Source organism: Sus scrofa, chromosome 6, assembly GCF_054392235.1.
Source record: "Sus scrofa isolate SSC_HxYL_T2T_F1_AM1 chromosome 6, Sscrofa_HxYL_maternal_Yorkshire_Landrace_v2.0, whole genome shotgun sequence".
Taxonomy (NCBI): domain Eukaryota; kingdom Metazoa; phylum Chordata; class Mammalia; order Artiodactyla; family Suidae; genus Sus; species Sus scrofa.
Window position 1 is genome coordinate 3,404,711 of NC_139388.1, and position 25,310 is coordinate 3,430,020.

Genomic DNA, 25,310 nt, shown 5'->3' on the forward strand with positions numbered 1-25,310 from the left:
AGCTACCTTGTTGGCAGCCCACCGTGTGGCGGGCACCGGGCCAGCCTGCCCTCTTTTACTTGAATAGCCCTGTGTTTCATTGCCTGCGTGGGTGAGGAAACCAGGACTCCGGCTTGTGATGGCTTGTTCCTGGCAGCTGTGCCGCGGAGCCCTCCTGACCCCACCCCCACCGCGCCCTCCCCTGTGGGCCGCAGTTGCTGTGCCAGTGCTTGCCATCGTCCTGGGTTTTCACTGGAGACCGCCTGGGCCGACTTTCAAACAAGCAGAGACTTGGAAGCAGTGCAACCCATACTCCTCTTCCTCTGGTGGGGCAGGATTTTTTCTTGTGAATGGGACCCTTTATTTTCATCGTCCATAAATCACAAAGCTTACAAGGGGAGCTGACATGTGATCATGTAATGTGGACATGTTGCCCTTTGGATGGTTTGGCACCAGGAAGCTCAGACCCCAAAGTGCTGAGCTGTGAACCAACTGAACATCCCTCCCTCTCTCATCACTTAGAAGAAGCCCACAAGGCAGGTGCCATCAGGTTCCCATTTTCCAGAAAGATGTGGTCCCCAGAGGTTACGTGACTTGCTTGGGTCACACAGCAGAGCTGGCCTTCAGCCCGAGGGCCTCTCCCAGCCATCAAGGGAGAAGCCCATCCGCTGGGGGCGGGGGGCATGGGTCCCTCATGTCTGGACCACCAGAAGGTCTCTGGGGTCGCTGGGATGCATGGTGGCCCATGGGAACACCAGAGAGACTGACTTCGTGGTGGAACCAGGGGACGAGAACACCCAGGGTGCCCAGTGAACCCAGCCCGGCAGGCCCCTGCTGTGCGTCTCAGGCAGAGCGCTGACCCTCTCTTGGGTCTAAACCTGTAAACTTCGTAGACATTTAAATCACTTAATGCTTTGAGAGACGTGCTCCGACTGTCACCCCTGTTTACAGAGGAGGAAGCGGAGGTGTAGAGAGGACGGTGCCAGCCCAGCTCACAGCTGAGAAGAGCTGGAGTCAGGCCTCACCCTCGGGCCCTCTGACTCCGAGTCCCAGCTCCCCCTGTCCTCAGGGACGGGGGTTGTGTGTGCGGGACGGGCTTGCAGCCCCAAGGGGGCAGGTTTGGAGCAGCGTTTGCTTTCTTCCTTTTAGTTTTCTACGGTGTATTTATTTTAAATAAGCCCTATCATTTCTGTGATTGGGAAGAGACTAAATTCACTTAGTTTGGCCCTCTCCCCCCAGAGGACCCCTTATCGATGGTCAAAGGGCCTAAAACATCAAAATCGGGTTCATCCGCGCAGCTTCCGTCCCCATTTGGGTGAAGCCAGTTTTCGCTGCTGGGTCCCTGCGGTCGTCCCAACACAAACCATGAAGCGGACACCAGGTGGCAGTGCCGCCTCGGCGAGAACCAGCCCGGAGCGCGATCCGATCCCCGGGGCGGGTCGGAGGCGGGGCTGCCTCCGCTCCCAGAAGGGCTCCCTGACCTGGAGCTTTCTCCCCAGGGGAGGACTTGCCAGGCCTCTGGCCATCTGGACACAGGAGGCCCAGCCTCCCTGCTTCACCCAGGCTGTGGCCACGCGAAGGTCTTACATACAGCAGGACCCGAAACCCCGTGTGCTGGCCGACGGAGGCTGGCTTTGGGGGAAATGTCCAAATACAGAGGCATCCGACCCTCTGCTGGGGGCGATCAGAGGACCTGGCACAGCCTGTGTTCATCAGCCCCGGACACACCGGGACTCACAGGATCCATGCCTCCTCCCTGGTGTGGTGCTGTGGTTTTAATAAGATGCCCCGAGAGGGGGTGTGCCTGTCACCACTGTCACTCCTCCGACCACTGTCCCACTGCAGCGTTTCTCCCTGCGCTGCCATCCCCACTGACATGGCGCCCTGCAGAAGGCCCCCCCAGCACCCGAGCCCTCTGGGCAGACTCGCCCTTCTCCGCATCCCCACACAGCTGTGCTGCCAGAGTCGCTGGGCGCCTTGGTGCCCGTGCCTACTGGGGCCTTGAACGGCGTGTGTTCCGCCTCTGATCGGGGTTTGGGTGGCCCTGCCGTGGTGACATCACCTCTTCAGGGTGTTGACACGGCCAATCTCAAGGACCCTGGTGCCGGCAACACAGCGTCGGTCTCTGCATCTGTCACGACAGGGCTGTGTCAGCCGCTGAATCTCGTCTGGTCCCAGGGCAGGCCGCAGTGGGTGCTCGGCGTCCCTGAGGGAGGGGCTCTGGCAGCTCTTCCTCTGTCCTGTGTTTCACGCCAACAATACTTGGTACTTGCGAAAGCCGTTCGTCCCTCTCCCCTGCTCATCCCCACAACACAGAAGCCAGTCCGGTTGTTAAAGGCCCACGACTTGTCGCTGTCCCATCGTGAGCAGACAGGGCTCACCAGCAGGAGATGCTGAAGGGGCCTTCCTCCTAAAGCAGCCCAGAACGCTGAGCTTTGGATACCCGGAAGATTCCAGAAGTAGAGTGGGGAGGCACAGCCACACGTGTTACCCCGCTGCCCTGATCTCCTTGAGCTGCAACTTGGGAGTTTATCTTTGCTGAGTTAAGGGCCCCGAGGAAGTGAAGGCAGCTCTCCTGGGGGCCGTGGCGGGAACCCACAAAGACGAGGGCCGCTGTTCCAGAGAGGAGTGAATGTTCGGGGCCTGAGCTGGGGCCCCTAGGAGAGCCTCCCCAGCCCATTTGATCAAGATGGGGAGATCAGAGAGACCCCAGGCCTGTGTGTCCCCTGCCTCCTGCCACTGCCCCGCAAAGGCAGGGAGCTGGCGGAGGCTGGATCACGAAGCACACTTCGGCTTCTGTTTGCATTCAGCCTTGTGGCTGGAGAAAAACAGGTGTCCAGGAGCCAGGTGTCACCGTGGTTAGGGCCATGGACTCTGGGGGTCAGGAAGTCCTGAGTCTGAGTCCAGATTCCACCTCTTCCCGCCAGCGTCCTGCCAAAGCCCCCGACCTCTCTGAGCTGAGATGAGGCGGACCTGCCTCTGGAAAGCAGGAGCAGTGAGCCAGTCCTAGAACCTGCCCAAGGGGGCGGCCGCAGGGCCTGCACGTGGCGCCTCCTGAGCACTCGCCTGGGCCTGCTTGCCTGGGCTCCAAGCTCTGCTTCGTAGAGTCACCAGCTGGCTGGGAAGCTGGGCAGGAGGGGGCAGCAGAGGCCACAACGAGATGCCTTCCGCGGGGGTTTCTCAGGAGCCTAGAGTTCCTTGGAGGAGGGACTCTGAACTCAGCCCCCATCAGGACCAGCAGGCGTGAAGGAGCCCTTGAGCGCAGGGGTCTTCTGGCCTGGGGGTTAGGAGATGGGGGCATGGGTCCATATCGGAACCCCAGGCTCAACCCCGTGTGTCACATTTCCCGCGTTGAAGCCCAGCGGGAAGTCTTCCTTCTCCTGGGAAGGAGGGAAGGGCCAGGTTGGTCATGTTGGAAGTTGGGCGCCCCAGTGGTTCCCGGGCTGGATGCTCCAATCCCTGAACAGTCAGCCTGGTGAAACAGGGGTGCTTGCCCCGTGTTTGCCGTCCGCCCCCACACTGCAGGTGGGGAGGATGAGAAGTGCCTGGGTCTCGTGGTCATTCCTGTCCGGGCACCTGGGCCTAAGCTGTCTCTTGCTTCTCTCAAGTGTCCCCTCACTGACCACTGCCTGCGTAGGTCAGCAGGACTTTCCTAGAGGTGAGGAGGACAGAGGCCTGGAGGTGACATGGCCTGCCCAGGGCAGGTGGTGGCGGAGCCAAGACTCTAGCTCCATCTTTGCACTACCTCCTGGAGAGCTGCGGGCAGGCAGTCAGCCCTCCAGCCCCAAAGGGGAAAGAAAATATCCAGACAGAGTGGGCCTCGCCGGCCAGGCTCCTTCCCATCAGAAGCGCACACCCTGACCCTGCCTGGTCACAGGGCCTGCAGTTCCAGTCCGCTGAGGGCTGGGGAGCCTGGACACTGCACCAGGCGCCGCCGCGCTCTGGGGCGGCCGTGGCCGGCAGCCAGGTTCGGCTGTGTCCAGGGCGTCGGCCCCACGCAGAGAACCTTGCCTCCCAGGGACGCGTACTCCACAAACAGAAACCCTATCCCGTGGGTCCTGCCCACCTCCTGGCCTGTGATTTTGGAGGGCACTCAGACCCCTGAGGTGTCTTGACTGCATTGTTCCGGGACAGACTCCCTGGACACGTGCTCGGACCTTTTGGGTTAAGTCGATGGAGAATGCCCCGGGCTAGAACAAGACCCCTGGCTGTACCCACTCGAGAGCCTTTGTATTTTAAGCCGGTAACTTGCACAAGCTGTGCAGGCTTTTGTGTTGGCAGCTGGGGTGGTGGAAGCTTCGTCCTAAGGTCCCTGTGTGAGCCCGGCTCGACCCGAGTGAGTGCCGTCTTGCGTCTTTCGGGCCCTGGTGCAGCAGCGGCGAGCGGGGGCGCCACAAAATCTTGGTCTCGGGTGTGGCAGCGGCAAATATGCCTAAAGCCTCTGGCCCTTTGGAGCTGGCCTGGAGCCAGCCTCTCCTGCTCGCAGGGAAGGCTGAACTTTGCTCTCGGCGTCCCCAGACCCCAGGCCTGTCCTAAGGCAAAACTCAGGCCCATCTCTGGGCCACCGGGCCGGTTTTCCTACACAGGCCCCTCTGGGTACCTCCCACCCAGCCTGGCTGGGACTGGGGTGCGCTGGGAGATCCTGCTGAAGTGGAGGCGTCTCTGGGACGCAGCCGCCCCGACTCTGGTCCCGTGGCGCCAAAGCCACGCATCGCCAGGGCTCACGGAGGCCTCTGGCGCGCCAAGGGCTAAGGGAGTGGGCGTGGGACTGCAGACGCCACTCGAGGAGCCCAGGGAGCCCGCCGGCCGGGCTGGCGTTGGATTTCTCGTCATCAGCCCCGCTTCTCCAGAGCCTCCTTCCTAATTGTGGCCCCGGCTCCAATGGGGGAAGGGCCGCAGGGTCCCCCTCCTGCCGGCGGGGCTCGTCTGGACACTGGCTCAGCGTCCCTGTGCTGGAGGCCTGGACGTGTCTTCTGGCCTTGTCCCGGGCACCGGCGTGAGGCAGGGTTTGTGGCGAGGTGGCCTCTGCCCCAGAGGACAGGGGCTCCCCCACCCTCGGAGAAGCTGCTCCCCGCACGCGGCCCGAGAGACCCCAGGGGCCGAGTCGCAACTTTTTCCTGTGCCCTTTATCTCGATTTCATAGACAGCTGTTCGTTTGGGGCATTAATTGCCTGGGCGAGTTTATTGATAATTTTGATGTAACAGAGCACCGGAGAAATTACCCTCACGTCCCAGATGTCAGATTTGAGAAGAACCAGGTTCAGGGGCTCGCGACCCTGCGACGCGGAGACACCGCGGGGGGTCCGAAGGGCCGCCTGGAGAGGTGGCTCTGCTGTGTTTGTTTTCCTAGGTAGCGGGAGTGGAGTAGGAAGAGGGTCGGTGGGGAGACAGACTCTAGAGTGGATGTGGGGAAAGGCACGCCGATTGGAAGCACGCCCGTCGCCTCGCGCTCCCCCGACAGCCTTTCTCTTGCTCAAATTTTACTCGCTTCCCCATTGAGGACGCCAAGTACAGGGCACACACACACACAACATCTACCAAAAACCCTAAACAGAACCCAAACCTTAAGAGATGCTCCTTGATTTATAACAGCGGGAATATGGAAATAGAAAAGTCTGAATCCAAAGTAAAATTCTTACTGGTCTTGGAGTGGCCCCCAAAAAAGTTTTAAAACGTACATATATATCCGTATACACACACACATATCCACGGTTTTCCCAGGGGGAGGGAGGACTTCAGTTTTTCTTTAAACATTTGATTATTTCTTTAAAACAATAAATGACATTTAGGGGGGCAGAGGGCTCGTCTTCAAAAACAGAAGCCAAGAAAAATAGTTACTCTTGTCTAGATTTCACTTCCACGGGAACTGAGGAGTGAAAAGAGGAGGATTCGCCCACAAGTAACAAAGAAAAAGAAGAAAGTGCTAAGAGCTACCCATACTTTAAATACCAAAAAGAAAAAGGAAAAAAAAAAACCTAGGGATCCCGAGCCAGTTTCTGTCCGTGTCGGGGTCTGGAAGGTACTCTCCAATCCCAGTAAAAGACTCATGCGATTTTATTTCTACTTAATACAGTATTAAAGGTCATGTACAAATGTCATACATTTTTATTTTTGTTCTTTTTTTAGGAAAAAATACACAAAAGGCAAAAACATCCTTAAATTGTCATTTTTATACAGTGCAGAAGGAAATTTAAAATACGTGTCACAAACGCTGCACCCCAGCAGCCAAAATACTAAAAAAGGGAAGGAATCCTTCATTTTATATATATATATTTATATAAAACATATGGAAATTTGTTTTTACACAGATCGGACTTAGTTTCAAATTTACAATGGATATCTAAAAAAAAAAAAATTCTACGCGGCAAATATTGCCAACAAAGTTACACCATTAATACTGATAAACGGAGGAGCCTATGCGGTGTTTCGATTATTAGGGAGAGAACGTAGAATAAATAACAGGATGAGCCTTGCTATCGTTTCAAAAAGTGCCTTAACCTTTCTGCGTCACCGCAATCCTGAATCCGCGCGCCCGGCGGGCCTTCCCGTCCCCGCGGCGCCCTGCCCGCCCCCGTCTCCCAGCACGAAGTTTACAGTAGAGATGGGGAGACGGCCGGGGCTGGGGCTCGGGAGAAGACCCCCCGCCTAAAACGTCCAAGTGAAGCTGGAAACCAAACCAGAAGGACCGCAGAGAAGGAAGGAGAGGAGGCGGAGGGGGACGTGGAGGCCGAGAGCCTGGAGCCGCCGCTTCTGGGCTCCTTCTGGCTTCTCCCCCAAGGCGAGCAGTGGCGTCAGCAATGCAAGTTATTTGCACAAGGATCCACCTGTGGTTGACGGAGGGCTTCTGAGGTGGGGAGGGAGAAGCCGTTTCTTGCCCCCGCTTCCCTGCAAGAAACGGCTCTAAAAGGAGACGAGCATTCCAAGACATTCTTTCCAAAAAAAAAAAAATTAAAAATTAAAAGATAAATACTCAACCAAAAAATAAAAGTATTTGATAATGATGGTCTCACGCGTTTGCCTTTCTCCTAAAAACCTTCCCCGACTTTGGCCGCTGGAGGGGAAGAGGGGGAGAGACCTCAGCAGAATTCTGATTTAGTTGAAGGTTTTTCCCCAACACAGCACCTTCTCAGCCGGTTTGCAACAGGATCAAAAATAGATATTTATTTACCAACAGCCGCAGTCAGATCAGGTCCCACCACCACCATTTAAAAATACTGGTGAGGGCGTGGGGGGAGGTGCTGACCACAGGGCTGGGTCTTTGCCTTGGGGATTCCTTCCCGAATAATATAATCCGGTTGGGAGGGGTCGAACCCTTTTTTTTCTGCCGACGGTTATACCTCAAGAATAAAGCAGTTTCTGGCAACGGGTTCCGAGGTCCCTGCACCCGGCCAGCCCGTGTCCGAGGGCCCCGAGGGCTGTGGTCTCACATCACGCAGGGCTTGATGTCCTGGTAGGTGACCTGCTGGTGGTAGTAGGAGCCGCCGCCGGCCGAGTGCATGGACGAGGACGCCATGGTGTTGAAAGAGAAGACGAACTCCTTTCGGTCACACATGCTGGGCGACTGCGAATGATACCGCGGGATGCCTGCGGGGCGAGGCGACAGGAAGGGGGGCGGTCAAGGGTGAGTGTCCCGAGGTCCAGGCAAGAGGCAGGCCTGCCTGTCGGGCGGGGGCGCGGGGCAGGCCTGCCCGGCTGCAGCCCCGGGCCTGAGGCCTCCCCTACGGGGCGCCTCCCCACGTCCCTGGGCTTCTCCGTAGGAAGGTCCCTGGACGCTGCGAGGCGCCCTGCTCCCGAGCGCCCATGGCGCAGGCCTCTCTGGCCTTGGGCACTGAGCTCAAGCCCCGGCGCTTCCGGAGGCCACCAGAGAAGTGGTGAGAGGGGCCGAGGTGGGCCAGCAGGGAGGGTCTCGTGGCCTCCACCTCCAGGGCAGCCTGAGGCCTTTGCCTGGCGCCGGGCAGCCACCTTCCAACCCCCAAAGACTGCAGAGGTCCTGGAGCAGCCGTCCAGGCTGACAGGGGCCAACTCTGGGGCAAAGGGTGGCTTCTCCAGGGGAAAGGCCCCTTGGAGACCAGGGTCCTGGGCCAGCTGGAGCCCGGGGACTCTGTAGCAGCCCAAGCTGGGGGACCCCCATGGAGAGGGGCCCTCCATCTGCCAGGCCCCTTTCCTGACCTCCAGAAGGCTGCTGACAGCCGACCCCTGACAGGCCCCCGCTTAGGTCACTGCATGGTCTTTCTAGAACCAGGCCCAGAAGGCTGCCGATGGGTGCTGAGATGGAGAGTTCAGAGGAGAAAGCTGTGCCTCTTTTTTCTCAAGGGTCGGGGTGGGGGGATACCTGGGGACCTGGAAGAACCTGGATGCCGAGGAAGAAGGTGTGGGACCTGCAACTCCATCTGACCCTCGATCTGGGCCCCTCTCTGCCACCGTCGCCACAAAATGCCCGCGCAGCGTTCACACAGCCGGGCCTCGGTCCCTGAAAGGCCAGGCTCTGAGCGCCGGGCCCGGCCGGCTTTGGGCCTAACTCTTCCGTCCCGCCTGCCCGGCTCAGAGCAGAGGCGGCTCTCCGCAGCTTTCTGGGTCAACTGGGGAGGGCGAGCCAGCTGGCCAGGGCCGGGCCTGGCTCCATCCTGGGCACTTGCTGAGGGACCCAAAGGGACTCAGAATATTGGGGTCTGAATTGTTTTGGTGAGGATGGGCCTACCTGGCTAGGCTGGGGCAGCCAGCAGCTGGAAGTTGAAATAGAAAAAGAGAAACACTGTATCTTGGTCTAAACCGGAGCTGCACGCACCCCTCAAATGGGGGAGGTGGGGCCGAGAGAGACTCGCCGCGGCATCGGGGTTGGTACCGGGTTGGTAGTGGATGGACGCGGCCGCAGGCTGAGGACCAGGGCGTCAGCGGCTCCGTGCAGGGTGCTCGCCCAGATGCCCACCCCGCACCGGCTCCCCACTCACCTTGCAGCTCCGCTGGGGCGTTGTGACTGTTCTGGTGCAGATATGGCTGGTCCAGGGAATGCGTGGAGAGGCTGCCAGACAGGGGGTTGGCCGCGGGGTTGCAGGGGGACAGGGGCTGCTGCTTGATGTAGGAGGCGCTGCTGTTGAGGGCCGCGGAGGCGGAGGGCGGCCAGGCGGCCGCGGAGCCGGAGTACACCGAGTGGGGCTCCATGACCCCGCCGGCAGCCGCGGGCAGCAGCGGGGAGGCGGGCACGGAGCTGTCGTGGTGCGGGTACTCGCCGGCCGCGGACCCACCGCAGCTGCCCATGTAAGAGTGGCCGCCGTTGGCGGGCAGGTGGGGCACCGAGTGGCTGGGCAAAGCCATGCCGTCCACGTTGCCCGGCAAGTGGCCGTTCATCATGCCCAGACCTCCCTCCAGCGCCAGGCTGTTGGGCGGGCACGAGAGGCCGCCAGCGGAGCTCTGGAAGCCGTAGGTGTCCGGGAGGTGGTTGAAGCCGAGCCCGTTCATCATGCTGTACATGGGCTTGAGCGCCTGGCATTTCCTTCGGAAGCCGCGCGGCCGCCGCCGAAAGGAGCCCTCCTCGAACATGAACTCGCTGGCCGGGTCGATGGTCCAGTAGTGGCCCTTGCCCGGCCGCCCGAGGCCCTTGGGCAGCTTGATGAAGCACTCGTTGAGCGAGAGGTTGTGGCGCACGGAGTTCTTCCAGCCCTGGTAGGAGCCGCGGAAGAAGGGGAAGCGGCTCTGCAGGAACTGGTAGATCTCGCTGAGCGTCAGGCGCTTGGTGGGCGAGCTCTGGATGGCCATGACGATGAGCGCGATGTACGAGTAGGGCGGCTTCTCGGGGCGCCGGATGCCGGCGTTCGTCTTCTTGGCCTTGGACGGGCCGGACGACGCGGGATCCATGGCCGCGCCGCCTCCCCCGCCGCCGCCGTGCGGTGGCTGCTGCTTCTCGGGCGCCGAAGACATCGGGTGGCTGCTGCCGCCGCCGCCGCTGCCGCCGCTGCTCTGCGCCGCGGACAAACGGGGAGGAGGAGGAGGAGGAGGAAGAGGAGGAGGGGGAGGAGGGGGAGGGGGCTGCGCGCGCGGGGCTGGCTGCACCTCTGCCGTCATCCGCGGCCACTTCTCCCGAGCGAGCCTCGGCGCGCCCTCCCCCGCCTGCGCGCTCGTCCTCCCCGAAGAGCTGCTGGATCCGCGGGCGGTTGGCTCACAGCCCCCTCTCTCCCCAGCTCCCTCCTCCCCCACCTACTCTCCTCCCTCTTTCTCTCTCGCCCTCCCACAAGGGAAGGAGCCGAGCGGAGGCTGAGAGCAGCCTCTTTGCAGCCTGGGCGGAGGCCGCGAGGAAGCCCCCCCCCCCCACCGTTTTGGGGGGAGGCACCACCTCTCGGGCCTGCGGCTGTGCGCCCCCGCGGGGAGCACCGTTCGGTCCCCGCCACCCGCGGCGCTCGGCTCCTAGACTCCAGCCGAGGCCGCCCTTTCTGCCTCGTCTCTCAGCGGCGTCTCACGGGCCAGAGTAAGACCCTCCAGGAGTTCCCTCCCCTCCCTGCCCCCCTCCGGCCCCCTCGGCGGTGGGCGCTTAAAGGGCCCCCACCCTCGCCGCCCAGCGGCCGCCGGCAGAACCCGCCCCGCCTGCACCAACCTGGCGAGCAAGTGTTAATGCGCCCTCCGCCCGCCGTTCAGCCCAGCTGCGCGTAGGCCCCCGCCTTCCCTGCTCGGGCGGTGCGGAGGAAAAGGCGCCCCGGTACCCGGGCCTTCCCGGAGCCGTACTGCTCGGTGGCAAATCGCAGCTGTAGCGGAGGCCGGGGCCGCCGGGTCGGGGCCATCGTGGGCACAGTCGGCTTGGCTACGGGTCCCCGGGTCCCCGCGGCCGGCGGGCGTGTGTTCCCGCGAGGGACCGCCTACCCCTTCTCCCCGCCCAGGGAAGGACTGCGCCGCGCCCGGGACTTTTCGGACTCGCCCAGCAACGCGCAAGCAGGCGGGCAGCCGGCGGAGCCGAGCGCGGGCGGAAAACGAAAGCGCAGGGCGGGTCGTTCCCGCTTTGTCTCCGGCGCCGCGGGCGGTTCGGGGAGCAAGTGAGAACCGCTGGCCCTGCGGGGACCCACACTTCCCGGGCTCCCGGACCAAGCGACCCGGCTCATTCCCTCACTCGTGCGCACACATACAGACACGGACGCACCCACGCGTGCGTTCCCAGTCGCGCACACGCGGCGCTCAGGCATGAGCGTTCCCACTCACGCGCTCGCCCACGCACGCACGAAAGGCCCACAGGAGCGTCAGTTTGCATCCAGTCCCACTCGTGTGTACACTAGCCACACTCTGATCTGAGTCCACACAACTCAGTTGGACACCCCCCCAACACACACACACACACACACACACACACACACACACACACACACACACTGAAAACCCGCCTATTTGGCCCCGCAGCCCCGGTGTCCCCACTTCCAAGAGCAGATTCCGATTTCTCGCAGATGGTAAAGGCCCTGGCAGGAAGTTTACATGGCTCAACGTAAACAAGTTCTGGGGGGGATTCTTTAATAATAATAATAGAGAATTCCGCGTGCGCGGGGGGGAGTTGGCCTAATGCCCCTGTGGGCTCGGCCTGCCGCCGCCACGGGGGCCTCTGACACTGCGCGCCAGGCCAGGTTCCGGAAGGCAGCCTGCGCGGGCGGGGAGCGCGGGCCCGGGAGGCCCCCGCGCGCCGGGCTGCCTGCAGCAGGGGGCTCGCACGAACGTCTTCCCCCGCCAACCTCCCAGCGCTGGGGTGCGGGCTAGGACGGGGTGGGGGGACAGTGGCGCCCAGCGCGGAACAGCGCAGGAGCCGGGCGCAACGCCGCACGCGGGGACCCAGGTGAGTGCTGTTTGATTGCTCACAGACTTGGGAGGAGCGAGGCGAGGGGTGTTTTCTCGGGTCCACGACGGGACCCTGAACGCAGTGCCCTGGCGCGAGCTGGGGGCGAGAGGCGGATGCCAGGCTCGGAGTGCGGCCCGCGGCGCTTTTCAAAGCCTGTGGGCCCCTCGGATTCTCCGGCCTCCTTGTCACCCGGGACCTGCCTCCTCGCTCCGACGCCTTCAGCCGAGGCGGTAGACGCCTGGTCACCTTCAGGGCGCCTGGCACGTCCGTGTGAGGAGCAGGGGGTCTCGGCTGTGGTCGGTCCCGGCCGAGCGCGCGCTCTCTCGGGAGACCAGAGAGCCACCTTCTCTGCGCAGCGCTTCCGCCTGGCTCTCCCGGCCTCGGCGCGGCTGGGGAAGGCTCCGTGGGGGAGGTGGCCGAGTCGAGTGCGGTTGTATCTTCGCGCAGGTAGCCGTGCGGGCAGACCCAGTCCCGCTTCCCAGCGCCCAGCCAGCGCCCACCGACCACAGGCACACACTGAGCACCGCGCACGGCCTCCCTACCTCTTCCCAGCGAAGGCGCCTCGCGCAGCTCAGGCGCCCCAACCCTCGCGCCCACGCTCAGGCCTGCCCACCGCCGAGGACGCGTTTGCGGTTGTGTGCACACACTCCTGCCCTTTTGCGTTCACCCACGCACAGCCAGCCGCACGTGCACACGCAGTCGCACGCCTGGCCGCTCCACGCGCCCGCGCGCACACGTCCCCACACGCATTCTCACAGGCTCTCCCCGTCACTTTATTTTTTCCGCCAAACGGCAGCTGCAGGATAGGAGGCCCCGCGGCGCCGCCGCCGGGAGGGAAGTTCCCGCGAAGGGTCGCTACCTCCAGCTGCTGGGAGCACATCTGGCTTTTAAAAGAGAGGCGAGCAGAGGAGGTTGCCCGGCTCCCAAGCCAGCCTGGGGTGCAGCGCAAAGCCCCGAAACTCCCAGAATGTAATAGGAACCCCTCCCTTTCCCTCGCTCCTCCCCCACTGACAGGGTGCCTCCAAAAGTGAGGGGCTTTGTCGTGAAGGTGGGGGCCTTTTTCCCAGTAGCCCCCTTCCTCTTCGCCCTCTCCAGTTGGGAGGGAGCTGCAGAGTCCATTTTTGGCTAACCCCCAGGTCAGCTTTCCTCCCTCGTGCCCTGGTTCTCAGTCGCCGGTTCTCACAGGCTCCTTCTGGGGCTCCTCTGCCTTTGGGGATGGGAAGCGTTGGCCTTCCTGGGCCTAAGTGTGGAGGTGGGGCCCCACCTGGCCTCCACGTAGCCCTCAGGCTCTGACAGTGACACTGCAGTTGGCATTGACGGTGCCCAGGGAGGGGGCTCAGAGGGCTGGGGACTCTGGCAGATGGAGGCGCCCCCCACCCCTCCTCTCTACCAAGGTGGGCGTGAAGAGGAGGGGGATGAGCTTCAGCTCCAGGATTCAGAGACACCCCCTCCCCCGGTTCTGGGACGAACCACCACCTTGGCAAGGAGGGCTTTTCCAGATGCCCAGAGACCAAGCTTTTGGCTCTTAGGATGCCCCTGAAAAGTCCCGCCTGATCTTGCGTTTTATCCACGGGGAAACTGGAGCCCTGGGTCAGCCGTGCTGCTGAGCGAACATACCTCCGTGGTGCTGTTCCACACGCACGGGCCAACTGCCCTGGCATCTCCCTCCCAGATGCCTCATCACAGGCCCAGAGTGGAACGAGTGGGGTTCTCTTGCCTTCTCTTGCCTCCTGCACACCTCTGGCGTCCTAGGCTCAAGGGCACAGAGAAGCCCATTGCAGAACTGACCACCACAGACACGATAATAATAGAACTTTCTGGATGCCAGCCACACACCTGGTATTGAGCCTCGGATTATAACCCCCCCTCCCCCGCCAGGTTCTTAACCTTTCTCTGGGCTGTGAGTCCCTTTGATAAACTACGGAAAACTACAGCCCTATACCTGCCCCTTCCAGAAGGTGCTTACCTGCAGCATTTGTAGCATAATTTTCAAGGTTTCACCAAATACCCCTAGCCCATCCATGAACCCGCACCCTCCCAGCCATGAACCCAGGACCCTGGTTAAGCGCCCCACAGAGACTTTTTGAAACTTCAGATGCCCCTACAGGGTCAGTATTATCCCTCTCTTTGCAGATGGGCCCGGGAACATTACCCCACGTCCTAGGTCACCCTGTAGAGCCAGGGCACACATCTAGGGCTGAGCAGGACCGGGGGTTAAGCCTCCAGAGAACGGCGCAGAGGCCCTCCACCTGCAGGCTTGCAGTCATGGTCCGGATTTGAATCCAGCTTCCACTGTGAAAGGATGTTGCAGAAGCCACTTGTGCCTTAGTTTCTTGTGTTTTTGTTTGTTTGTTTGTCTTTTAGGGGGTCTTGTTAGTATATTCCCGCCCCTCCCCCCGGCTTTATTGAGATAGAATGTACTGGTAACACTGGGTAAGCTTTCGGCATGCAGTGTTGACTTCCACGTGTATGTGTTGAAAAATGACCTCCATTTGATCACATAGTTACCGTTTCTCTTTGTGGAGAGAACCTCTAAGGTCTCTCTTAGCCACACTCGAGGATAAATGCAGTGTTATCAGCTCTAATCCCCAAGCTGTAACTTAGTCTCTTCATCTGAAGAATGGGACAACTGATGGCAGCTGTTTCTTAGAGCTGTGGGAGGATTGGCCAGGCCTGTGCAGGGAGAGACCGGCTCGCCAAACAGACAGCAGCAGACAAACCCCCAGGGGCCCCCAGGGATGACTGGGAGAAAACGCAGCAGGGAGGGGGCGGCTTTGTGGCTTAAAGATCCATCGAGAACCCCTCCCATCCCAAATCAAGTCTCCGTCCCCGCGCCCGCCCCAGGAATCCCAAAACCGGGGGTGAGGGGGTGTAAAAACAGACGCGAATGCCCTGTCTCCCACTCCCCAAGCCCAAGGTATTTTTACTGGCTAATTGCTTAAGTGAAGCCGCCGGGCCGAGAGCTCGCCGTAACCCGAGCAGGGAACCAGATCCAGCTCGGATTGTGCCTGGGCCGGCCGCAGGGGTGGGGGCCGGGGTGGCCGCCGACCACCCACCTCGAGGGCAGCCACCCCTCCCGCTGCTGCCGCCACCGCCCCTGCTCTGCATTAGTGCTTCCCGAGCATCCCTCGACCCCGCTCCCCGCTCCCTCGAACCCCTTCCCGGCGAAGTCCAAAGGCAACACAAGGTAGTTCGGGCTGGGGCCCAGACCGAGGTGGGCATTGGGCAGTAAAGGAAGCTGCATGGCCTGGGGCATCAGTGCGGGGGGCGGGGGGCGAGGGGTGGGCTACTTGCAGGGGAAATTCGGCCCTGGGGACAGGGGCTTGTGGGGAGAAACCTCAGGGTCAGGAAGAGAGAGCCCTCTCCTCCCCCAGTGACGATCTGTGCACAAAACAAGTGGGATGTTTCTCTGCAAACCCTGGCTCTGCGCACGCATCACGTGTGCCAGCGTGTGGATAGTGCCCAGCGGGGCGAGCCCTGTCAAACCAGGGAGGCGCCAAGTAGTGCCCCCTAAGCACGGTTGTGTCCAGTGGGCGTACAGTGTAAGGCCGGTGTGTGTGCACAGAAGAGCACGACGTGTGCAACGGTACTGAACGTATTGGGGCTTGGTGGCCTGTGACGGCTGCATCTGTAATGGCTACTTTCAGATGCGGACAACAGGCCACGTTATGGGCGCGCAGTGTCCTGCACAACGAGCGTTACAGCAGATGTGAGAGCAGAGCAGGTGACGCACACGAGATGGTCTGGGTGTGTGTCACGTTCTCCAGACGTAGAACATTGCAGGCTCTGCAGACCCTACAGAACTGAGACCCGGGGGGGCGGGGGTGATAGAAGGGGATACAGCAGGTCTACACACACACTGGGAAGTACGTGCGACGCGGTGCCTGTGGGCACAGAGGGTCCTGGGCCCAGCAAACTGCAAGGAGAGGGGTCTGCACAGCGACCCTGTGTCTGCCCAAGGGCTGGTGGTGTCTGCAGGAGAGCCTGGCGACGGACGTGTATCAAAGGCTGTTAGGAGGTTTGCTTGCAACGGACCATGGAAATGTAAAAATGCAAGGATCACACAGTAACAGTTACTGAGGCCTGACTGTCTGCCCTCGCCGCTGGGAGCCTCCAGGTCCTCACCAGCTCAGGAACCCCCGCAGTGCAGTCCCGGCAGGGGCAGGCGGGCTGTTTGGAGCTGAGCTCCTGAGGAAGTGAGGCGATCCTCCTGCTTTGTGGTGCCCGACAGCAACTTGCCCGGCACTCTGCCTGCTGGGAAGGGAGGGCTGTCCTTGGCAGAGCGTGCAGCAGCCGGTCTGTCTTGGAGGGGCTGTGAGCGCAGGACCCAGCAACCCTCTGTCTGCAGCGGCACGGAAAAGATACAGAGACAAGGGGGCAGAGTGAGCCCTAGAAGGGCCCCAAGTTCTGGGGGTCCAGTGCCCAGGCACGTCGGGTCTGAGCTGCCCACCCCTAGTCTGGCAAGGCTGTCCCCTCCTGTGCCCATTGCTGCCAGCCAGACTCCAAACCCTGGCAGTCCCATTGTCTCTTGTCAGTGGCAAGCCAGGTCCTGGGGCCCCTTCGATTCTCCCTTGGGAGTACCCCAAAGTGAGGAGGAGAGTCACCACGCTGGCCTCCCTGGCACTACCGCACCCCCGGGGAATAGATGGGACATGGAAACCCCACCTGGGCGACCACCAGGGCCAAGCTGGGCGAGCAGCTGCGGCGGGGGTGATCCTCCACCCGGACCCTGGCAGTTAATCTCGCCTGTCAGCTGCACATTAGAGAGAGAGGTTCATATTTTGGTCAAGAAATTCTTCTTTTAGAAGAAGCAGCTCGTGTTGGCACTGCTGCGGCCCTGAGCTTGGCCCTCCACTTGGCCTTTTCCCCGAAAGCACACATTTTCCATGACGTTCTTCGATGAAATATTTGACAACATTGCAGCCCGGGAATTTACTGCCCTCTTCCCTGCGAGATTTTTGGGAGTTTTCTGGCATTAGCAGCCGCGCATGCTGCGCTGGGGAGCAGGGATCGCTCGGGGACCCGGGGCATCCTGGCGTTCCCAGCCCGGATGCCTGGTCCGTCCGCAGCTCTCCTTCCCACAGGGGCCCCGAAGCATCCCGTGTATTTTTATCCCTGCTGCCTGGACGGCTGCGCTCAGCTCAGCAGGATGGCGCGGGGATGTTCCTTCCAGCCCCAGGCGGGCGGGCGGGCGGCGCTCGGGGATGTGTGTTTGGGCGGGAGGGGGTGTCTCGTGGGTCTTGTTCTGAGCAGAGGATCCAAAGGGAGAGAAAGAGAGAGGTCAGGCAGAGAGAAGGGGACGGTTCCTCCAGGCTCACTTGGAGGGAGGGGTACCCCGTGGACATAAGTCCTCTGGGGGCAGGTGGAGTGTACGGTGTCCAGTGAGGAGATGAAAATGAATGGGTTTCAAAAAAACAAAACAAAACAAAACAAAAAGGAACATTGCAATTAAATTTCGAAGATCAGGTATTTTCTACATCTCACATTTGAGCGGAGATGAACTGCGACTCAGGCACAAAAGCTTCGGGGAAGAGGGACTTTGGAGAAGAGCGAGAGGAGACGAGGGAAACCGGAGACGAGGGGCAGGCGGACAAGGACAGGGTGGGGTGGGGGCGCTGAGATTTGTTTCTTCATCAACAGCAGCAATTTTCTCCCATAAACCTGCCAGCCTGAGCACTCAAAATGTGACCATTGGTCTCCTTTTATAGCTTGTCATGCCCTGTCTATTTCCACTTAGAGAGTTTTGAAAATATGAAAATGTATTTTTATTTCCAGGGAGAAAAAATAATCCCTGCAGCCCTCCGTGGCTCTGGAAGGCAGGGAAGCAGCAGGGACTTTACCTGCCTGCAGGCGCAGCAGCCTGGGTTTGGTGAGGTCCCCTTCCCAGAACGTGCCCCCCCCCCGCCCCCAGGTTGGCTTTGGATCGTTTTGTCCCAGCCAGGGTCCCGTCTGGGCTGCTCCAGGAGCTCCTGGGAGGATTTACAGCTGGTGTGCAGACTTGCACAGCCTCCCGCGAGAGCACCACTGTGTGTGTGACACAGGAAAGGTGACACAGCTCCCGGGCAGAGCTGAGTGGTGTGCAGGCAGCCTGCCCGGGGACCAGAACAGAGAGGTACAGGTGGCCAGGACATGGACACCCCCGCTTCCTCCCCAGAGAGAGAAGAATCCACACACTCAGTTGTGAGAGAAGCAGGGGCCCCATGGCAGCGATGGTTGAGAGAAACAGAATTTGCTGCAGAGGGATGGGGAGAGGGGTTTCCTTCCTGGGCTTGGGGAGGGTTTGGGCATCGAAGGCTGTCGACGGGGTGGGGCTGGGAGCTCCAGGCTGCAGAGGAGTGTGTAGGAGGGAGGCAGAGCGTGCGCCTGCATGGGCGCACGTGTGCACAAGTGTCTGGAGGCACGGCCCAGCTGGCACACACTAGACGCCTCTCTCTGGGGCTTCAGACCCTGGGCAGGCAGTGGCCCCTGTGACCTAGACGTTTCTCTGAGTCCACTTTTCCAAGGGGAGGGCCCCAGACTTGTCTCACTTAGCCCTGGGGTAGGGCGCTCCCAAGAGTCCACAAGGGTCTCTGTGCTGCCCCTTTCAGCGTCCCTGGGGCCGTGGGGCCTACAGCCCCGGGAGGAGGCCCAGGCAGCGTGGAGCAAGGAGAGCCTTTGCAGTGGACTTGTGCTCGCTCTGGTGTCTCCGTTGCTCCTTATCTTCAAAAGGGGCTACCGTGAGTGCCCGTCTCCAGAGAGGCCTGGGAACCAGAGGAGAAATGCCGGCAGTGGTCCGAGCAGCATGGGGAGGGGACTCAAAGGGGGAGCTCATTCATGTGGACTGGGCAGAGCTCTTAAACAAACGAGTAAAACCGCATTGAGACTTGGCCTCCTTTGCTCTGGGACCCAGGGCTGGTGGCCTTATCTCTCTGGGCTTCAGTTTCCTCATCTGTAGAGCCAGACCATGACAGTACCTGCTTCTGGGTGCTTGAGAGGGACGTGTGAGTGCTTCTTAGCCTGGTGGTTATGGGGAGGGGGGGCGCTCCTGGGGGGGGGGGTCTCTGAAATCCCCTGGGACTCTGCTTGACAGGACCCAGTTTTGGTGGCATGAATGCAGATAGGGAATCAGCTCCCATGTGACTTTGGACACGTCCCTTCCCCCTGGGCACTATGTTTTGTCACTGGTGGAGCAGACCCTCAGCCCCAGGCAGTGTGGAAGGGAAGGGAGCTCAGCTCCTGGCACCTACCTCGGGGTTGATTTGGGGGGGAGCCTCCTCTGGCCATGTGACAGCTCAGAGCCACCTTCCTAACACTTCCTAACACACTTCCTAAAGGGTGACGCAGTCTCAAGTGTGGCCCTCCTGGCAGGCTTGGTCCCCAGTCACCCTTGCAGTCACCTGAGCTGCCTGGTGGCTCTGTCCTTGGTGTGGTGGCTGCTGGAGCGGGAGCCAAAGACCTAGATTAGAATCCACCCTTCTGCCCCTGCTGCTCTGTCGTCTCTTTGCAGCTTCAGGACCTCTCTGAGCCCCTTTCCTCACTTGCACGATGGTGAAACCAAAGGTGCCCCCACGAGAAGGGCATCGCCTTCAGCATCGTCTTCAGAGAACCTCGGAGCGGCTCCCAGCGCAGGGCTAAGGCAGACAGTGAGGGCTGCATCGTGAGACGCCTCCCCGCCCCTCCTCTCAAGGGCACATGTGGGGTCCCAACTCTGGGCCACCATGGGGAACCCCAGGAAGAGGCGGGTTTCTAGTCTCCTAAATCAGGGGCACTGCTTGATGGACCCCCAGCTTTGCACCAAACAAAATAGCTGCTTCCCATGGCTGCGTGATCACCTCCACCCCCGTCCCCGCACTGCCCCCCAACAGTCCAGTTTCTGAGATGCGGCAGGGAGGATGGGCAGTAGGGCTTGTCCTGAACTTGCTCATCCCTCCAGAGCAGCGCTCTTGCTGGGGCTGGGGGCTCACTGAGCCCCTAGACTGCCTTCCCCCAGGGTGTTCAGGGAAAGGCTTGCTCTTTTTGTGGAGTAAAATTGGGGCAGGAGGACGTGCAACAAGGCAGACGTTGGCATGTCCTCAGCTGAGCACCTTGGGGGCGAATGGGGTCCCTGTCCCCCCAGGAGCAGACCTCCAGTGGAATTCCTTGGAGGGGGTCCTGACCAGCTCAGGCACTAGGTCTGGACGTGGGGCAGTGGCAGAGCCACCCAGCTCTGCTCTGCACACCCGCCCGCCCTATGCTGGCAGAACTCCTTGCCTTTTCCCAGTGTGCTCTGCCCCGTTCGTCTCTGCCTGTTTTTGCCTCGCAGTCTGTGCTCAGCTTCCCACAGGCCCAGTCACACATCAAGTAGCCACATAACACTTTCCGGTTCTTTTATTTTGAAACAGAGTTTCTCAACGCATCGCATCTTTGAACAGTTTTATCACACACATCCAAGCATGGGTTCCCTTTTTGAAACTTATTTCTTTGGGGCACTTGGTTTTCACATAAGTGCTTCGTTTCTCTACCCCAGCACCCGTTAATTTTTATCCTGGATATTTTTTCTTAATAATTAGAAGTTAATTACATGCAGGAATTTATCCTTGATAGGAGAAGACCTGCTCTTTTGAAAAGCACAAACCACAACATATTCTAAACATTTCGTTATATTCCCAAGGTCAAAGTCGATCTTTTTGTCTCGGTTCTCCGCTCATCTCCCTTTTCTCTGTTAAGGTTTAAGAATGAGTCTCAGCTGCAGACAGAGCATCCCCCCGGGGGTCCTTCCCACCCCACCCCTAAATTGGGCTAAGACCCATTGAATTCGCCGTGGAAACTAACTCAATTAGGAGTCAAATTTGCCCTTTTTAAGAGACCATAATGAGTGTCCTAACACCCTGTCGCCCCCACATCTTCTTTCTTTTTCTTTCTCTTTTGTTCTTTTTCTTTTCTTTTCTTTTCTTTTCTTTTTCTTTCTTTCTTTCTTTTTTTTTTTTTTTTGGCAAAGCGGCATTTTCTGCGGACTTGATTCAGGGTGGTGCCTGCCCTGCCCCGCCGCCTACCTGCTCCTAACTTCCCCCTGTCGCTGGCTCTCCTTTTTAAGCAGCCAGCCTCACTCTGGGTTTGCGAGTCTGACTCGAGCGTTCTCTACGTCGCCTCCCAGAAAATAACTGCGGAAGGCGGGCGTTCGGCCGAGGCGGTGCATCTGCCTCTCGCGGGGAGCCCGGGGCGCCTTCCTCCTGGTGCGGACCCGGGCCCGCGGGGCTCCGGGCCGCTCGTCCCACCCCGCAGAGTCGGGCCGGCTTGGCTGCGACGGGGCTCCGCGGCTCCGTGTCCACCGAGGCCCCGGCGGCGGCGGCGGCAGGAGGGTCCCGGGCAGATCCGGCTGGTTACTGCTGCCCTTGTTCTGCGACGAAGCAATTATTTTAACCGTGGTTTGGGCTAATGATGGGTTCTGCTTGCTTGAACGCGGTGTTTACTTTACCTCGTGCACCCCCGGGGAGGGGGCGCGCCGCCGGACGCTGGAGCTGCAAATCCGAAAAGTCTCAAGCGAGGGTAGGGTCTTGGGAGGTGAGGGCAGGCAGCTCCCTGCTCTCAGTGGCTTGGCCCTGCCTGGGTGGGAGCCTGGAAGCCGAGGCGGCACATGTAGCCTCCTCCTGCGGGGGTCTGAGCTGAGATGCCGGGGCCTGGGGCAGCCGGGTCCACCGGGGACTCGCGCTCGTGGAGAGGCGCCTTCTGGAAGCCAAGTACGCTCGCGTCGTCGGGCTGGGTTGCGCCCCTTGGACCGCGGTGGGACTGCCGGGTCTCGGATACTGCGGGCGCCCGGCGCAGGAAGGGAGAGGGGCGGGTAGGAAGGGACTGAGCGCCGGACTCCGGATGCAACCTCGGTTGCCGCTAGAGGGTGAGACGCCTCGATCAGACGCTGAGGTGCCTCAAAGCTGGGGTGCCTCGAAATGTTTTTGTTTTGTTCTTCTTTTGCAAAACCAGGGAATGCACTTAAAATGCAAAATTGCTTGGTACGTGCCTATACGGGTAGTGGGAAAGAACGGAGACCAAAGGGGACGTTGTTAACGTCGGGGGAGGTGGTGGACCCGTCAACGGGCTTCCCCTTGGACAGTTCCAATTACCTTGTGTGGGGCCTGAATTATGCGGAGAACTGGCTCCGTTCTTCACCTGCCTATTCCCAAAAGGATGGAGCCCGGAGCGGGGCCGGGACCAGTCGGACGGATGTCTTATTTCGGTGTCCCAGTTTCTCCCGAGTTGTAATTCGTGTGGGCGCGGGGCCGAAAGGGGGCTGCACAGCGGGGTGGAAGAGAGCGAGGCTCAGACCCACGCCTCGCGGCTCACTCTGGGGAGCCGGTTTGGGGCGGAGCGCGCGGGAGGCGATCCCCGGCGCAAGGACCGCGTGCACACGCACCCGTGCGCGGTGGAGGGGCCGGGACTGCGTGGACGCGGACGCGGGAAGCCGGCGCACCTCATGGTCGTCTCGTCCACTTATGTGGAGCCCCCCCGCCCCATTATTGCACTGCGTTTACCGAGAGCCCACCCAGCAGACGTCCCAGGCGCGTGTCCCCCCCCCCCCCCCCCCGCCGCCGCCCCCAGCTCCGGCCTCCACCCGGCAGCGTCCTGCTGAACAGAGACGGCGGCGCTGGTTCCAACTCAATTAGCACGGCCGCCGCCTGCAAGCAGCTCCTTCTGCAAAGACGGCCGCGCCGGCAAGGGGGGGGGGCGGGGGGGCGGGCAGGTAAGGAGGAACCAATTTGCCCCGAGGCTTTATCAACAAGTGGCTTAACTAGGAATTTACGTTGACAACTCAGCACCTCCGCAGGGGCTCTGGCGAGGCCGCCGCCAGCGGGGATGACAGGCTAACTGTGGGGGGTGGGAGAGGGGCGGCCTGAGAGCCAGGAGACCTCAGTCTCTGCAGCTACCCAAAGGCGGCCTGGCCCCGGCCGCGTGCTGCGTGGACGCAGGCGCCCTGGTGCGCACAGCAAGGACAAGCGTCCCCGCCGGTGGGCGATTGCCGGGCGGTGGATGCTGGGCCTTCTTTCCTAGCGGGCGAAGTAGGTGGCCGTGTATATTTTTGTTCAAGTGGTGTTTATGTTAATGAAAAAAGGATGGAATTACAAACAGCCCACCGATCGAGCTACGGTGGGTGGTGGGTGCTGGGGCCTTGTGGGCGTCGGAGTCCCAGGTCCAAGCAAGGAGCACGGGCTCTGGGCGGCTGGGACCCTTAGTGAACCCCGTGCCCCACCCTCTAAGTGGGCAGACTGTCGTGTCTCCTCACCCCGCTCCCCAGGATCCGGACTGTTTGCCATCCCGTCCCTGTGCTCGGTTTCTGGATAACCAAAACCCTAACTTAAGTCCTGCAGCGCCCGCCTAAGAGCACCCAGACAGCTCCTCCGGGACACTCCGGGCAACCCAGCCTCCCTCCTGCCCTCCCCTGCCAGCCTTTCCCTTGTCTCTTTTCTGTTCTTTATTTTTAAAATAATATAATTACTTTGACTGCTTCCTGGCCTGGATGACTTTTTTTCTGGGGAAAAGCAGTTGGTTTTCCAAAGGCCAGTCCAATTCCCGCATCCCTGCAGAATTTTTCCTATCTTTTTCTCAACCCTCTTGTCCTCCACTGGTTAGAAAGGACGGCAGTGGGGTGGAGTGTGCTTGTTTTTGCCTTCCTTTCTTTAATGGAAGGAGAACCAACCAGAGCAGGAAAAGCCAGACCCAGCTACAGAGATCCTCTGACCTGCAGCCGCCAGGAGGCCGGGGATTCCACCGCGGGAGGCGGGTTGGGCGCTGCCGGGTCGGAGGAGATCACAGGCACGTGCTTCCTCTTGGAAATGCACCCCAGCCCCTCCTACACCGCGTCCCCACAGGTAAAGTGAACCTGAGACTGGCAGCTGTGCAGCCCAGGAGGCGACTCCACTCGGGGCCGTGTCTCATCTTCTAGAGAAGGTTGGGCTGGGGGAGTCCTGCTTCCCCAGGACCTCTCCGCAGCTTTTCGCCACTCCGCGTGTGTAGACGCTGCCCCCACCCTTCCGATCATCTTAGCCGCCTCCTGATTCTGTGCCTGGTGCTGGGCTGCTGCAGATGGAAGGCCCCGCCTGCGCTTCCACCGGGCGAGCTGGTCTCCCGGCAGCCTCCCACCACGTTCCCGGTTCCGCATCTCTGCTTCCCGGGTGCTACAAAGCCCGCAGACGTTGCTCAAATAGGCTGTGAAGGCCAGGCTCACCCCAGCTCCGTAGTCCCTCCGGCAGCCTAGCAGGAGAGAAAGGGTGGGAGCCAAAGACAAAACTCGTTCCAGGAGGAGGCAAGTTCCAGGAGGAGGCAAGCGGGGAGACTGCCCGGCCGTCAGCGCTCTGCAGGCCGACTGCCCTGATGCGTCTTTCCAACTCCAGGTTCGGGTGGCCTGGGCATGTGTGGGGGAGGACTGACCGTGGGAGCAGAGGGAGGACTGTGCCCCCTCCTCTGCCACCTCGGGCTCCACGCTGAGCCCTGGAAGCTGGCCTGGGACCCCTTGGATGGGCGGACAGGTTGGCCGTGCCTCCCAGGTCTTCGGTCTTGGAATCAGTTGACCATTTGAGGGTAGGGGGTGTTTTTAACTCAAGACCAAGGGATCTAGAGGGAGAGGTGCAGAGCTAGGTGTGCAGGTGCCTTCTGGGGAGGGGCGGCCCGTAGTTGTCACCAGCCGTGCCCTGCCTCCCCCCCTCCTCCCCAAATAAGAACCACCAGGATGGAATAAACCAGGCCCAAGTCACAGTGACTGGCGCTCCCATCTTTCAAACAGTTGTCGTTTGTCCAGGCTGTGTGCTCAGCTGACACTCCCTTGAGGCTTTTGTAGCCTTGACATTGAGCAGCAGAGAGAAAGGTCCAAGAGGAGCGGCCGACTTGACCGGGTGCAGCCTCCGCTGCCCCTCTGGTCGGTTTCTCCTGCGGAGGCGCTGGGGTCGAAGGCAGGCAGCTTCGCGAAGCCCCTCCCCACTTGCCGCCTGCTCCCAGCCTCGCCAAGCTGTCTGCATAGCCTTCAACAGGTGCCGGGCCACCTCGGGCCTCCCCAGCCAGTTCAGATACAGGAGGTCTCTGCTGGGGACACTTCAGATCCGTGTCGAGTCTATTGCGATTGGTGGAGAGGCATCCTGAGGTCCTGAGCAAGCCGACCTTGAGTTTTGCCAAGGTGAAGGGGGCGGTGGGAGGAGAGCAGTGACTTTTTTCGGGGGCAGGGGTGCTTTGGAAAGCGGGGTCCAGGCAAAAAGAGGAGGTTACTTGCGAGAGGGCCTCCCTCAAGGGCCAGCAGCCGCCCGAATCCACCACACCTGAGGGTTCCAGGGCAGCCCTGGCCGGGGACCGGTGCCTGCACTTGGCTCCTGAGCCCCCACCCTCCTGGGGGTCCCAGACCCCGCAGGAGCCGCTTTCTCGCTTTCTCCGCAGCACCACTTTCTCCGGGGCTGGCTGATGCCAGATGCCGAGCCCTCAACTTGCCTGGGAGCTGGCGGGGCCCCTTCTGTGCACCCCAGCCCTTTATTCCATCCTGCAATTAAACCCAAGGTCACATATCTCCTTAACGACGCTATCAGGCCAGCGGCTC

At 60.7% G+C, this 25,310-nt stretch overlaps 1 protein-coding gene and 1 pseudogene across 1 annotated transcript; one reads left to right on the forward strand and one right to left on the reverse strand.

Annotated features, from left to right (window-relative positions):
* Positions 1 to 6,015: 6,015 nt before the first annotated feature.
* Positions 6,016 to 10,428, reverse strand: FOXF1 (forkhead box F1). The gene is made up of 2 exons (XM_021093695.2): positions 8,928 to 10,428; positions 6,016 to 7,563 (listed from the first exon to the last, which is right to left on the reverse strand). The coding sequence occupies exons 1-2, from the start codon at positions 10,036 to 10,038 to the stop codon at positions 7,403 to 7,405; spliced, it is 1,272 nt and encodes a 423-aa protein (XP_020949354.1). The 5' UTR covers positions 10,039 to 10,428; the 3' UTR covers positions 6,016 to 7,402.
* Positions 10,429 to 11,424: 996 nt separating this feature from the next.
* Positions 11,425 to 12,912, forward strand: LOC146402152 (uncharacterized; annotated as a pseudogene).
* Positions 12,913 to 25,310: the final 12,398 nt, after the last annotated feature.

Bases quoted from the DNA above. Each gene is read 5' to 3' on its own strand.
- FOXF1 (XM_021093695.2), bottom strand. From the start codon at position 10,038: ATGACGGCAGAGGTGCAGCCAGCCCCGCGCGCGCAGCCCCCTCCCCCT. The intron at 7,564-8,927 runs GTGAGTGGGGAG...CTCGCCCCGCAG, and splicing joins CGCCCCAGCGGAGCTGCAAG to GCATCCCGCGGTATCATTCG.